This window comes from Eptatretus burgeri, chromosome 10, assembly GCF_056783735.1.
Source record: "Eptatretus burgeri isolate ZD-2024b chromosome 10, Ebu_testis_v1, whole genome shotgun sequence".
NCBI classification, from domain to species: Eukaryota; Metazoa; Chordata; class Myxini; order Myxiniformes; family Myxinidae; genus Eptatretus; species Eptatretus burgeri.
The window spans coordinates 43425299-43440837 of record NC_140970.1 but is presented as its reverse complement, the minus strand read 5'-3'; the positions used below and the strand labels follow the sequence as shown (position 1 = coordinate 43440837).

At 48.2% G+C, this 15539-nt stretch overlaps 1 protein-coding gene across 3 annotated transcripts in view; it reads left to right on the top strand.

Annotated features, from left to right (window-relative positions):
- SLC33A1 (solute carrier family 33 member 1) overlaps positions 1 to 15539 on the top strand; it is a 61209-nt gene that overhangs the window by 24493 nt on the left and 21177 nt on the right. For all 3 annotated transcript variants that reach the window (XM_085898050.1, XM_085898048.1, XM_085898049.1), the window contains exon 7: positions 4292 to 4476. In XM_085898050.1, coding sequence (XP_085754176.1) covers positions 4292 to 4476 — 185 coding nt within the window. The remainder of the gene's footprint in view (positions 1 to 4291; positions 4477 to 15539) is intronic.

The following is a 15539-nucleotide window of genomic DNA, read 5'->3' as shown; positions in this document are numbered from 1 at the left end:
AGCAACTTCTTGGTCAGTTCTCTGCCAGGTGAGTGTGATGGTGGTAATGGTCCCATATGCATATATTTGTGTGCTGCGAGTGAGACTGGCCTTTGATTTGGCTTTCCAGGCTTGTTATCCATTGCTCGTGGATTAATTAGCACTTGAAGGGGAAGGCATATTTATTTAAAATTAAGTTTGAGTTGGAGTTTTCGAGCTAGATCAATTAATATAGGGTCGAGATAATGTCTCCAAAGTCAGACTCATAGTCAAAGTCAAAGTCAAACTAAAGTCAAAACAAAGACGAATGAACGGAGAACGGATCCGGGCTAACACTGCCCACTCTTCAAAGGCAGGGTTAGGGTCAAAAGCAACCCTAATTCTGACCCTAATCGTAACCCTAACCCTAAATCTAACCCTAACCCTAAACCCCAACCCGAGCTTTTAAGAGTAGGTTATACCAAAGATTTAAAATCTATTGGTGTGGGTGTAGACTGCCAGATCTCAGGATACTAAATAGGTCGACACCCCATAGAAGCATAGAAGGTAGCCCATCTAACTTCTGAGTGTAGAATGGTCGGGACTGGCTTTTACCTTTTGGAAGGGGGGGCATGGGGGGCATGAGGGGGGAGGGGCATGCATTGAATGTATGTATTTGTCTCTGTTGATTTGAATGTGTGAGGACATTAACTTGTGTTTGTGTGTGTGACTTTCAATTTATAATTTGTATGCGTGTGCATTAGTACATGCATGCATGTATGTGTGTGTGTGTGATTGTAAATATGTAATTTGTATTTGTGTGTGTGTTTGTGTGTGTGTGTGTGTGTGTGTGTGTGTGTGTGTGTGTGTGTGTGTGTGTGTGTGTGTGTGTGTGTGTGTGTGTGTGTGTGTGTGTGAATGAGGAGGCCAGGTGGGGTGGGATAATCTATTTTTGGTGGGATTAATATACTGTATGATCGGCAACATGCAGCAAAGTTTAGATTAATAATTTAAATATGAAAATAAAACAAACACAAATATATACCCACACACGATAAACAAGGTCAAACAACTGCAGAAATACAAAGATAACTCTTAACATTGTATTGTACATGTACATGTATAAACAGGGAGGTGAGAGTTCGAGTCTCGCTCTCGCCTCCCTGAAATTAAAATGAGGCTGAAATAAGCAGCACGTGTACTTGTCTAGTTCATTCCTTCTTTGTCATGGTTCGAAATGTCTGTGACTGTTAAATCACGAGCTCTGTGAATTTCTTCTTTATCATATATGGCTCTTAGTTGTCATAAATCTTCTATTTTGTCATCTTCACATAATTTGTTCATTATCAACATGGAAAAGACCATTCCCATCTCTCATACATAGAGAACATCATGTAATACACGGTTCGATGCATGAGCGCCGTTCGACGACTCCGCACTGAATGGACTCAAAATGGTGTCAAATTGTTAGTTGTCGCTACTCTCTCTATAAAGGGACTCTAGGAGAAAGTAGACAGAGACTGCCAAGCAAGGAATGCAGGTAACGATGATGGGTAAGGGAAAACACAAAGGGTGGACAATATGGATGCATATGCAAATATGTGTTTGACCATTTTGTGATTGTGTCAAGGTCTGAGGAGAGGGAAGAGGCTGATATGTCTGTCAGAAGGATGAGGGTTGTCATGGCAGAGAGAGAAATCAGCAAAGAGATAAAGAGGATTTTCCAGAGTCATTGAGATAATTGATGAAGATTTGGAATAATATGGGGCCGAGAACACTGCCTCGGGGTACTCCAGCCTTGACAGGAAGAGGAGATGAAAGGGTTCCATTGATCGCTACACATCTACAAGAGTGGAGGAAGTCGGGAATCCAAGAGTGGTGTAGTCCTTGGATTCCATAGGCAGACAGTTTGGCGAGCAAGGCAGGATGCCAGACTGTATCAAAAGCTTGAGATTTGTCCAGAGAGACCGTCCTGATCTCATGTCTGTAATTGAGGGCCTCCACCATTATTGAGAGAGTAGAAGCAGCATGTCCAAGGTGGAGTGACTGGGTCTGAATCCGAATTGATGATCTGTGGTGAGGCCTTTGGAGAAAAGTAATTATTTTATATCAACTGCGATGATGGATTCCATGACGTTGCTGATGATTAGAAATGCAGTAGGCTAATTGGGCTGTAGTTGAGGGGATATGTTTTTGCACCTTTTTGTCATGTTTGCTGATGTGATGATAGCTGATTTACAATTTCTTAGGCAGATATAGGAGACCAGTCCTGAAGTGTTGAAAAATAAAAATGCGAATGTCGAAGCAGGTCACACTTTATGATCAGCGAATATGCGGGGTCCGCGAACAGTGAATCCACAAATAGTGAGGTCTCACAGCATTTCAAGACTAGAACACAAATTGCCTGCCATAATATTTCCAAAAACCTCTAGTTTTGCAGTACTGTACTTCAATTTTAACAAGAGTGAGAATTGCTTTGCAATACACGTCCCTTACCGGTCACAATTAAGAAGAAGAAACCATATAACCCACCATGTTTGAGTCTCTTCGGCAAAATAAAAGGAAAAGCAATTTTCATTTTCTGATATTGCTTGTAGAAGAGAAACCAATAAAGACAATTCGGATAACAAACCAGAGATAAAAATTAGTTTTCCTTCACGCACGCTTGAGCTGGAGAAAATGAAAGTGAAAACCAAAATGAAGAAGAGGAAACACCTTTCTAACCCTCCTTGTTTTGTTCGTTTCTCAGCTTTGCCTATTTCGTATTAACAATAACCCGATGTACATACATGAAGCAAAAACATGCGTCTGGCTCATGTGCATATGTAAGACATCGTGGTTATATACTTGGTATCATTGCAATTGCACTGGGCCATGAACTAACATCCCGGCCTGGGGCCTACCAATCTGTACTACTCTTCTGGTGAAAGCCTTTTTTTATTTATAAAAAAACAATTTTTTTTTCTTTCTTTTAGCTACACATGAACCTCAAACCAAAGGCTGTAGTACATGGTCACAACAAACACACGCACCCCAACCCCGAAGGGTTAGAATGCATGGCCATACATGGACTAATCCTCAAAAGGAGTGAGTCCCCCATCCACATCTTAGCCAAAAGACCGGTGCTGCTTCATGCAATGGCGGCGTATTATTTTATTGGGGTGAAGTCAGGCCAGCTGTCTAGCCAATGGGTGTAAAGCAATGGGGTGGAGTCAGGGTAGCTGAACACTGACCCATGTATAAGATGTAATATTCTCCAAGTTTAAAAAGGGCAAAACTGAAAAATTGATGAAACGTCCTGAAACTCGAACTTGTTCTCTAACTTGTAATGAGGCCATGTACCAAGTTTCATTTGAATATGTTAAAGGGTATTCGGAAAAAAAAGTCTGAAAAATTACAGGTGGGCCGGCTGGACAGGTAGAGAGCAAACCTATAGTCCCCTCTGTTGAAACTGGCAGGACACTAATAAAGATTCATTGCGGTGGTGTATAAGGGTGGTGTTTGGGAATGTTTCTCCACTACTTCAATAGCACCAACCTTTTAGATTTTCTTTAACGATCATTAAAATCATTATTCTATTAAAATTGAAGTAACATTGTGTGGTTTATCATGTTATATGAACTCTTGAGTTATTATTGGTTTTATGTTTGTTTAAAAAAAAAAATATATATATATTTGGAATTTATTTCAAAAGTGATTATATTGCCTTGACGACATACAGAAACTTAAGTACAAGTTTGAACTTGAATGGCATTTGGGTTTTTGTTTCGGGGATGGTGAAAATCTGTTATTTTTGCAAATGCATTTCCTTTGGGGTAGAGGGAGAGTTGGGTAGGGTAGCATAAGAGGTTCTAAGGAGTGGGGCTGGGTAGCTGGGGGAGGGAGGAGGTGTTCTTTCTTTGGCCTCACCATCCTGCCACACCACGCCGGAGAACATCCGGTCATTTGTTTGTACTGGTGTGGCTTTATGTTTTTTTCCGGAAGGGTGTTCTGAACGGTGAACTGGTATATTTTCTGTTTGTTTTGAATTCCTTGAATGTAAAGGATGTACATTGCTTTCATTCAAAATATTTTGGAAACGTAACTTTTATTTTATTCCAGAGACACGAGATGTTTTTGCAGGGTATGTTGGAAGGAGAAATATTTTGCACATGTATTGTACCAGTATGTGGATGCCTACTTGTGTCATCATAAATGCCTCATCTTGGCATTGCTCTTATGGCTGTGTACCATTATGCCATGTGATTAATAATGATACACTTTGTAAGAATACAAAACTCTTCAATGGACGCACAGTTTCACGTCCTTGCTGTTTCTCCAATCCCAATTGCAGGTGGGATTTGCGGCAGCAGACAATGTGACAGGATTAAAACTCGTGGAGAGCGGAGTCCCCAAGGCGCAGCTCGCTATGCTCGCTGTACCACTAGTCCCTCTGCAAGTGATCTTACCCCTGGTGATTATCCGATACACGGCGGGACCTCGACCACTTCACATCTTCTCTGCGGCTATACCATTTAGGTGAGCACGAAGGTTTTGTTCCAAAGTTTTTGGGCTGAGTGTCATCCATCCAAGAACCTCCACAGGAGTGCAAAACAATCACATGTAAATACGAGGGAATTTGGTTTGTGTGGAAGTCTTGAATGTGAAATTTGAGGTGCATGGAAGACCTCGAGTTTAATCGACATGTTGGGTTTGACTAACTTAGAAACGGCATGACATTTTAAATTTGAATTGGTGCAGGAATTGAAAGAACATTTCCTCTCAACTCTTGGCTCATGATGGAGGGAAGCCAGATTAAAAATCGTATATAACCTATGTTTTTGTCCATTGTTTCTGGATGTCCTAATTTGTGGAAAAGTACAGGTCTTACCTTTTGTTATGCAGATATATATATATATATATATATATATATATATATATATATATATATATATATATATATATATATATATATATATATATATATATATATTTTTTTTTATTATATATATATATATATATATATATATATTTATTATTTTATATATATATATATATATATATATATATATATATATATATATATATATATATATATATATATATATGTTACGAATTTGGGAATTCGATTGCACACAACATACAGGTTCCTTTCGTCAGCTATGTCGATAAGTGCTTGTTCCCGAGATAGCTCACCTTTCATTGTTTAAATGTTCAGAAATCGATTAGATGCGCTGCGGATCGATTTAATAGTCAGGGAAAGAACAATGGAGACGTCCCTCCCCCTCTTCTGCGAAGAGCAAGAAGAAACCTGCCGTCCCGTGACTCATGATGTCAACAACTCCCTCCCACCCGTGGCTGAACGGGGGGATGGATCACGAGGGCATGAGTCGCGTCGGACGTGGAGGGGGGGGGGCGGAGAAGGATAAGAGGAGATCATTTTCTTTTGTTCAGGGCAGAGTTGGAGAAGGGTGTTGAGGGGAGTCGTTCAGCAGACCGTCGGGCCCTGCTTGGCTTGCGTTAGGGTTGAGGCCTTCGGAAGCTTTTTGCTTCGGCTGGCTCAGTGAGCTTCGGCTGAGGCCTGGCTCAGGAGGAGGCTTTTTGGAGGCTCTTTGCTTTGACGGTTCCGTGAGCTTCGGCTTCTGCTTGGCTCGGGAGAGCTTTTTGCTTCAAGCTGCCCTGTTTGGAAGGAAGTTAAGCCGGTCGCTCGGCTCGAGCTGTGAGTGGTGGCTTCTTCTTTTTTGTTCTCCATTTTGGTTCCCGGCTTGGTGCGACTCATCGACCTCTTCGTGGACGTGGTTCCTCGGGGAAACGATGCATCGACGGGAAGGTTCGGCGCCTCGTCTCACCAGCACGTGTTGAGAAGCATGGGAGGTGGTTCCTCGGGGAAGCGACGCATCGACGGGAAGGATCGGTGCCTCATCTCACCAGCACGTGTTGAGAAGTGCGGGAGGATTCGCGGTAGCTCGGGAAGGATCGTGGCTCGGCGATTGGATCCAGCTCGCTCTCGCTGGAGCCCGGATCTGAACAACTTGAAGACCACACGAGGTGGAGAGGTTCGAGATAGGTTCTGGGTTTCAGCTCACCTGTCCTCCGAGCTGGAGCCCGTTATTAAAGGCCTCTGCCACCATTTCGTGTGTGTGTGTGTGTGTGTGTGTGTGTGTGTGTGTGTGTGTGTGTGTGTGTGTGTGTGTGTGTGTGTGTGTGTGTGTGTGTGTGTGTGTGTGTGTACGTGTGTGTGTGTACGTGTGTACGTGTGTACGTGTGTCCGTGTGTCCGTGAGCCCGTCTAATAAGTAGGAACTGCTGTTAAGTGCAAGTGACTGTACATAATAAGTAGACGGTTGTAGTTATTTTGTCGTGCTTTTGTTGCTTGTATAATTGCATACGTGTTTTGCCTTGTTTAATTGCATACGTGCTTTATTATAATAAATGTCCTTGTGTGAATGTAAACCTGTTCGTTGCGTCCATTCCCTCATTGAACTGCCCCATCTTGCACTCGGAATATAGTTGGTTTTTAAATCGCCGATAAATAGAATCGGGTCCGGCGAGGTCTGGCGATTAATACCCGCTCGGTTATCCCAGAACGGAACGGACCGCTTCAGCGGTTCGTGTCCAAGCAGGCCTTCGCCGAGGTACGGTCCCTCGGTAGGTTACCTGCGCGGGTACTTAGGTGTATCGATATTCGGCGATTGACCCTATTTGGCGCGGGTAGAATACGGACTGGGCCGTGGTGGGATTAAAAACCCACCCGTGACTGGTTTCTGGCGTTGTTCCAGAAAGTCACGACTGGATTGTCCGTTCGGTGGGTGAAGCGACCGCTATTGGTGAGACGCGGTCGATCGCACGCCGGCGGGCGGAAGTCTACAACACTGGTGTCGAGGAGTGAGATTCAAATTCATTCCCCTCCAAACTAAATTAACGGGAATCGGGTCAGGGGTGTGTAAAGCGACCTTCGGTTCCCATTAAATTGTGGGCTTTAAATTTATTCCGAGAAGCAAGATGGCGGTTCAAGGCGAACGGGAGCAGGGGGTAATGAATTTAGAAATGTTAGAATCTATGGCTCAGGACGAAATGACCATGCAGGACACTCCCATCATGCAGGTTGACTATTCCCCGCAAATAAATGCAGAGTCTGCAGTGGCGGGGGCCGCGGTGTATGACACCCCCCTCCCCTCCCCTCCTCCGTCAAAATCCCTCCTCGGTCCCAGCGGATCTGTGCCCGATAATGGCGAAGCGACTGCCACCGGGCCACCTGACATGGGCCAGCTATTAGGAATATTGCTGGCAAAAATAGATGGAAACGCACTCGAGGTGAAAAACGAAATGAAAGAAATGCGGGGTGAAATGCAGCGCATGGGGCTGGATCTTCAGGCTGGGCAAAGGGCACTAAAGAAAGAATTTGAGGAAGCAAAAAGCAAAATGGCGAAGGAGATCGCCACGATACGAGGGGAGGTGAATGAGTTGAAAGGGAGTGTAAAAGGTGTGTGGTCCGCGATGGAGGTGGGTAAGAAGGATGTGACAGGTGAAATAATAACGGTTGGACAGGAGGTAGACAAGTTAGGACAAGCGATGAAAAAGGTCAAGGAAGGACAAGACCAACTAAGGCGGGAAACGAAGAAGGAATTGGAGGCCGTAAAAAAGAAGAGTGCAAAACGAGACACAAAGAGATGACTGAAATGGTCAAAGAGATGGGATGGAAGGCCGAGATAGAGACGCAGGGAATGGGAGTGCGACTGGACAGACATATAAAAGAGACAGAAGAAGAAGTTAAATTGGTAAAAGGTGGATTGGTAGAGACTCAAGGGGAGGTAGAGAAGGTTAAGAACGACTTGGAAAAAGCAAAAGACGTGCAAACACGAATGGAGGGGAAGGTAGAGGATATGAAGGCAGAGCTGGTGGACTGTGTTAAGACCCGGTGTAAGAGGTAGGATGGCCTCCTTATGGAACAGAGGGAGAGAATACGCTCCCTCGAGGCAGATCGTAACCAGGTGGGGCTGGTGTCACTGAACGAGGTAAGGGGCTTGCATGCCGAGTTTGGGGGGGGGGCAGAGGCCATGGGGTCTCTTGGCCTAATGCGGGTCCCCGGTATGACTGTTCCTGTGAGTATGCAGAATGCGAGTCTGATGGCATGGGGGAGTAAGCAGGACGGTGCGGAGCATGCACCGACGCAGACGGGGGTAGTAAACTCCCCGGGCGAATGGCTCGGGCTCTGCGGGGATAGGGCACCATTGGAATCTGGGGGGTCCGTCCCTCCATGTGTCCCTCAGGGACTGGGAGGTGGGGTTCGGACCTCGAAAGGCCAGAAGGTGCCACTGCCTCCGTATGAATGGAAGACGGACCTAAGGGCGTATTTGGCCCAGTTTCACTGCGTGGCCAGGGGCAACAACTGGGACTAGGTGCAGGGCGCGGCACAGCTCACGGCGGCACTGCGCGGTGCAGCATCCGAGGTCTTGACCACGATACCCTTGGAAGGGGCAACACTGGCAGACCTCTATTCGGCCCTAAATAACCGGTTTGGTATGGAACAGCAGAGCGAGCTTGTTAAGGTTCAGCTCAGTGGGCGCAAACGACACCCCCATGAGACGATGGGAGAATTGGCGCACGATATTCGCCGCGAGGTGGGGATCGCACACGCGAATCTGGCGCCGGAGTACTGGGAGGAGCTCGCCCTGGACCATTTTGTCCGGGCGCTTGCGGGCACTGATGTTGGGTCAATACTGACCACATGGAGCCCGGAGAACCTCCAGAAGGCGGCTGACACTGCAGCCCGTTGGGAGGCATCAAGGTCGCCGGCTGGAGGGGCTGGGCGACATGCAGTGGCAATCCGGCAGGTGGGCCCCGTGGACGACAGTGCGCTGGAGCCGGGGCGACCCTGGGCGACCAGGCGCGGTTGGAAAAGATGGTCCAAGGCCTGATCAACCGTCGGCTCGAGAGATCTAGGGAGAAGCGGTCGGGCCCAGGAAGGGCGGGGGATGAGCCATCAGGGGGTACCCCAATTAGAAATGAAAGGGGGTATAATTCGAGCTACCGGAGGCACGGACCTTAGCAGTGGATGTGTTATAACTGTGGCGGGAGGGACCACCTGCAGCGGGAGTGTAACGCCCTGCGCAAGGAAGAACAACGGCCCCCCGGATCACCAACTCGGCCCGGGCCGATCGGAGTAGCCAGAGCTGGAACAGCTGCTCCCGCAGAGGCGCAAGGCTCACAGAGCCTTGCTGCGAGTACACGAGCCTAGCCAAGGGTAGAAGACCCCCCTGAGGGGGGCATAGGAAGTACTAGTTTGGGGGATGGGTTAGCGGTAGTTAGACTGGCTTCTTGGGGCAGGGACAAGGCCTCATGGAGCCCATGGAATGGATTAGTTGGAGGGATTTCAGTTTAGATTGAGGAAATGGGAATTGTTGGATTTTTGGTGACACGGACAGACATGGAAATGTGTAGTGGAGACGTAGCTTAGCAACGTAGAGTAAATGGAACATGCATGAGTTTTAAGGGATGACGAGGGAGCACAAGTTAGTTAGGGGATTTAATTAGGAAGGATGGCAGTATAGAGTGTTGGTGTGAGTTGTGAAATGGAAAGTGTGTGAGGAAGAGTGTGGGACAGCGGGCCCAAGTGTGTGAGTGGAGCGAATGTGGTATGCATGGTGCGATGGCTGATTGGGGGGAGGAGTGATTCCCACCTAAGAGACCCCGGGGTCAGTTTAATGTTAGTTAGTGGGTACTTAAATTTACTAAAAGGAGGTCGTTTTGTTGTTAGTGTCGAGAGAAGGCACGAACCCCTTTTGGAGGGGTGCAGGAGTTCATGGACTGGCTGAGAGCGTGGCTGTGGAAAGTTGAGTATTTGTTAGTGGGCACCCCGGGCACTGGACTGAGGGCACTGAGGGCACTGAGGGCAAGTCCCAACTTTATAATGGACACCAACACAGGTGACGGGAATCGTGGTTTTTAGAACCGATAGTTTTAAAGTGAGGCGTTTTTGGAAAGCCCCGGGGTAGTTTCAGGTTAATGAGTGTTAGGGTAGATAGGAGATGTACCCCTTCACACCATCCATCCCTTCGCTCGTTGTAGGCCGCTGGACTCACCTTGGTCGATCGCTGAAATCTGAGGAAGCCATTCTGAGGCTTGAATTGGGCCTCGAGACAGGACGCTAGTCTCTCCCTATTCCCCTCCAGAGAGTAAACGTAGGGGTTGGGAGTAGGCTAGGTGGACATGCTAGGCTAGCCGGACAATGAGGGTAAAGGGGGCTTGGGAGACAATTATAAAAGGGAAATAAAAATAAAGAGGGCCAAAATTTTGTTTGTTTTGTGGCAAATTAAGGGAGTGGGTATGGACAGAGACGGACAAAGGTGATAGAGTGGGGGGAGACAGTAGGCTCGGTCCGAGCCCGCATTCAGAGCGGCCGGCACCACCGTACTCCCTCCAGACCTGATGGAACCACACCAGAGGCCGGCCAGCTTCATTGCCGGCCTGTTGTGCTGCAGCCGCCTGTTCTGCATGGACTTGCCTTGCCATGCCTCGTTTGCCTGCCTCTGCCATGACCCCATGCCTGCGAGCCCTTGTTTGCGTTTGCCCCTGTGTCCTTCCATCCCCATGTGCGCCAGGACCATCCAGTTTTGCAAGGACTGCCCTGCAGGCAGCCCGTGCATCCATCATGCTCATTTGTGTTTTGCGACCATCTCCATCCATTCCCCTGCATCAATGGACTTTGAAACGACTTTTACCTTCTCCCCTTTCACAGATCACAAGTCCTGGGCCATGGTAATGGATAAGTTGAGTGGAAATTGTAAATACGTGGAACCCCACCTGCATGTTTGTTTTAGCGCCGGCATTTTTAGTTAAGTTGTCCGAATGAGTCTGAGAGTTTGTTTAGTTAGTTACGCAGCGCATTAGGTTATTTGTTTTTGGGACACGTATAAAGAAATGTCGCACTCAGGGATCCGAAGGTAGAACGTACTAGGGGAAAACGTACACATGCTGGTCACATGAAAATTTCGCGACTCGGGACGAGTCTGTAAAAAGGGGAGGTGTTGGTGTTACGAATTTGGGAATTCGATTGCACACAACATACAGGTTCCTTAAGTCAGCTATGTCGATAAGTGCTTGTTCCTGAGATAGCTCACCTTTCATTATTTAAATGTTCAGAAATCGATTAGATGCGCTGCGGATCGATTTAATAGTAAGGGAACGAACAATGGAGACATCCCTCCACCTCTTCGGCGAAGAGCAAGAAGAACCCTGCCGTCCCGTGACTCATGATGTCAACAACTCCCTCCCACCCGTGGCTGAACGGGGGGATGGATCATGAGGGCATGAGTCCCGCCGGACGTGGAGGAGGCGGGGTGGGGGGGGCGGAGAAGGATAAGAGGAGATCTTTTTCTTTTGTTCAGGGCAGAGTTGGAGAAGGGAGTTGAGGGTAGTCGTTCAGCAGACCGTCGGGTCCTGCGGCTTACGTTAGGGTTGAGGCCTTCGGAAGCTTTTTGCTTCGGCTGGCTCAGTGAGCTTTGGCTGAGGGCTGGCTCGGGAGGAGGCTTTTTGGAGGCTCTTTGCTTTGACGGTTCCGTGAGCTTCGGCTTCTGCTTGGCTCGGGAGAGCTTTTTGCTTCAAGCTGCCCTGTTTGGAAGGAAGTTAAACCAGTCGCTCGGCTCGAGCTGCGAGTGGTGGCTTCTTCTTTTTGGTTCGTGGAGCTCTTTGTTCTCCATTTTGGTTTCCGGCTTGGTGCGACTCATCGACCTCTTCGTGGAGGTGGTGCCTCGGGGAAGCAATGCATCGACGGGAAGGTTCGGCGCCTCGTCTCACCAGCACGTGTTGAGAAGCGCGGGAGGTGGTTCCTCGGGGAAGCGACGCATCGATGGGAAGGATCGGCGCCTCGTCTCACCAGCACGTGTTGAGAAGCGCGGGAGGATTCACGGGAGCCCGGGAAGGATTGCGGCTCGGCGATTGGATCCAGCTCGCTCTCGCTGGAGCCCGGATTCGAACAACTTGAAGACCACACGTGGTGGAGAGGTTCGAGATAGGTTCTGGGTTTCTGCTCACCTGTCCGAGCTGGAGCCCGTTATTAAAGGCCTCTGCCACCATTTCTTGGGTGTGTGTTTGTGCGTACGTGTGTCCGTGGGCCCGTGTAATAAGTAGGAACTGCTGTTCAGTGCAAGTGACTGTACATAATAAGTGGACGGTTGTAGTTCTTTTGTCGTGCTTTTGTTTCTTGTAAAATTGCATACGTGCTTTATTATAATAAATGTCCTTGTGTGAATGTAAACCTGTTTATTGCGTCCATTTCCTCATTGAACTGCCCCATCTTGCACTCAAAATATAGTTGGTTTTTAAATAGCCGATAAATAGAATCGGGTCTGGCTTGGTCTGGCGATAATACCCGCTCGGTTATCCCAGAACGGAACGGACCGCTTAAGCGGTTCGTATCCAAGCAGGCCTTCGCCGAGGTACGGTCCCTCGGTAGGTTAACTGCGCGGGTACTTAGGTGTATCGATATTCGGCGATTGACCCTATTTCATGCGGGTAGAATACGGACTGAGCCGTGGTGGGATTAAAAACCCACCCGTGACTGGTTTCTGGTGTTGTTCCAGAAAGTCACGACTGGATTATCCGTTCAGTAGGCGAAGCGACCGCTATTGGTTAGACGCGGTCATTCGCACGCCGGCGGGCCGAAGTCTACAACAATATATATATATATATATATATATATATATATATATATATATATATATATATATATATATATATATATATATATATATATATATATATATATATATATATATATATATATATGATTTTTCGGTCAGCTCGCTGACCTAATAAAACCGTTCAATGTCTCTCTGTGTCCGTCCATCCGTCAATTTTTATTTTTCTATCTCCTCCTGGACGTCTTGGCAGATTGAGTTGTAACTTGACACAATATTACTAGTTGCTCTCTTTAGATCGTCTGAGCCCTTTTTCGCATTTTCACCTCTAGGTCAAGGTTACAGGGTCAAGTGCAAAATGACCGATTGGTCAAATGGCCTATAAGGAAGCATCGGATGGCTATAATTCATTATTGGTTTCATAGGGATTATTAAGAAGATTAAATTCGACCAACTAGTTTCTTGTTACTTCTGTCATCTGGCCCTGTTTATTGGGCAACACGAGGTCCGCTGACTTCAACACGGCTTCGCGTGGTTATTTTAAGTTCAATTTAAATTCTGTTTTCACTTTTCATAGTCGTGAATGTTGATTAACACTTGGTTGCATCAAGTTTTCTGAAAATTGAATGTTTATATCCTCAGTCTGTGTGGAATGCATTGCAGCGAGGGGAAGCTCTCATTGGGCTTCCATCCGTTTCCATGCCATATAACGAGGCTGTCTTAAGTTCTTGTTGATTTCTGTTTTCACTTTTGGGACCTTCTGGTGTCACTACACGTTTAATGAAGATAATTTTTGTGCAAATCCACTCAGAAACACTTTTCATGAGGAAAATATATTGTTGTGGTAGAGGAAATTCGCAAACCACCATTCAGGTCCCGTAGGTGAGATATCTCTGTAAGTACATGTGTAGTTAGCCCCAAACCCGTTGTTTAGAGGGAATAAATGTGATTCATTCGGGCTGCGACCCTTTGAGATAGCCGTTTTTCTGTTCTATCTTTATTTTGAACCAACCACATCTCAACCGCCATCACACAACAACCACCAACCGCAACGCCGCTTCACAACAACAACGCCAACAGCCACGACCTTGACCTTCACAACTCGCTCCCGCAAACATTGCATCACCACCATTCCAAGCATCACCGTGGCCATGGACCACCACTTTAAACCCTCCACCACCTTCGCCTCTCCTTCTGCGGCCATTCCCGCACCACTTGTGAACGCCGAGCGTCAGGCTGTCCTGGCCTCGTGCGGGACGCGCGCCGAGCCGCGGGTGCAAAGAGCGGCCTTTCCGAGGGGAAGTCGGATCAGGAATGATACACGCCCACTTCCGATCCCTCCAATCATTAAGCGTGGGGCGATTTGGCCCCGCCTCCAGGCGCGTCGGAGTAGAATCGATATATGCAAATTCGAGGATCAGGGGAGGTCCAATGGGCGAGCGTGGCTCTGCCCCCGAGCTCATCCTGATCCGGGAATTTGCATATGGATTCTCCTGCCGTACTATAAAGCGCCGAACGCGGGGCGAATTCAGTCAGTTTTGTTTTGGTTCGGAAGCAGTTGGAGGCAGTCGCAGTTTTGGGCTCGGGCGAGTTGGAGAGGTGTGGTGGCGGCGGAGTGTGGCAGCAGCAGTCAAGACGGGTCTGGAGGAGAGTCGGAGTCTGTCGGGGAGCTGCAGAGAGGGGAAGCCGGGAACGCGGTCGAGGTCGCAGTGGAGTCGCTCGTCGCGGGACCCAAGCAAGCCAGCTATCCTCTTTCCCCAGAGCATCAACAAAACCCCCTCTGTTTCCCCCCGCGCTGAGATAGTGCGAAAAGGGGGCCCCGTTCCCACCCCATTCCAAGCAGTGCCAACGAAACCCGCGGAGGAGCGCGGAGTCGGGGCACCGCCGCGGCATTTGCGGCTCATCACAAGACGGGTAGGCTCCACCCGGTCTCGCGGGCCACAGCCCCGTCGGTCCCCTTGTCGTTGAGGGTGGCCCTTCTTTCTTTTGCTTTTGAGTATATGTGTTGTCGGCGCCGTCTGTAAAGTAAAACTGTGTAAGTGTTTCCCTGTGCTCGCGTAGTCGGTAGTAGATCTGCATTGTTGTGTTCCTTTTGTTACATTTGCTTTTGGTGCATAATTGTTGTAATTGTATATGTGTGCTTTCCGTTTGCCGTGGAATAAATGTGCCTTATGTTGAACTGTTTTTCCCGTTTTGCTTCGTCTTTTCTTTAATTGAATCTCCATCTTACTTCACGTAAAGGGTTGGTAGTGGGCTAAATACGCCCGGTAATTAATCGGAACCGTCGAGGTTGACGATAACACCGCTCGGTTATCCCGATAGTACGGAACGGGTCGCTTAAGTGGCCCGTGTCCGGGGTCGACCTGCGGCGAGGTGCGATCGCCCGGTCTACCCTCCGTGTGGGTACTTAGGTAGGTCGAATTTGGCGAACAACCCTATCCCACGCGGGGGGCCGATTGGCACGATCGTGGTAAGGCCGAAAGGCCCACCCGTGACTAGTTCCCGGCGTTAGTCCGAGAGGGTCACGACGGAATTGTCCGTCCGGTGGGCGAAGTGCCGCGATTCGAGTTACGTGGCCGCTCGCACGCCGGTGGGCGCGAATTTGCAACACTGGTGTCAGGTCGTGGGACACAAACCCATCCCCCTCCTTGCGGCACTGGTGTCGGAGAGCGGGAAAACGGGCTCTCCTGTCTCCAGCTAAATTCACGGCAATCGGTCCAGGGGTGAGAGGAGCGACCCCTGATTCCCTCCAAATTACGAGCGATTCAAATTAACCCTTTACGAGAAATAAGATGGCGTCTCAAGGCGAGCGGGAGCCGGGGGTATTAGAAATGGATTTAGAATGTGTAGAATCCATGGTCCAGGATGAAATCCCTGTGCAGGAAATGTTGGTTGTGCAGGAACACGAACTCACCCAACTGAACCCAGAGCCCGAAATAGGTGCGGCCGCGGTGTATGAAACCTC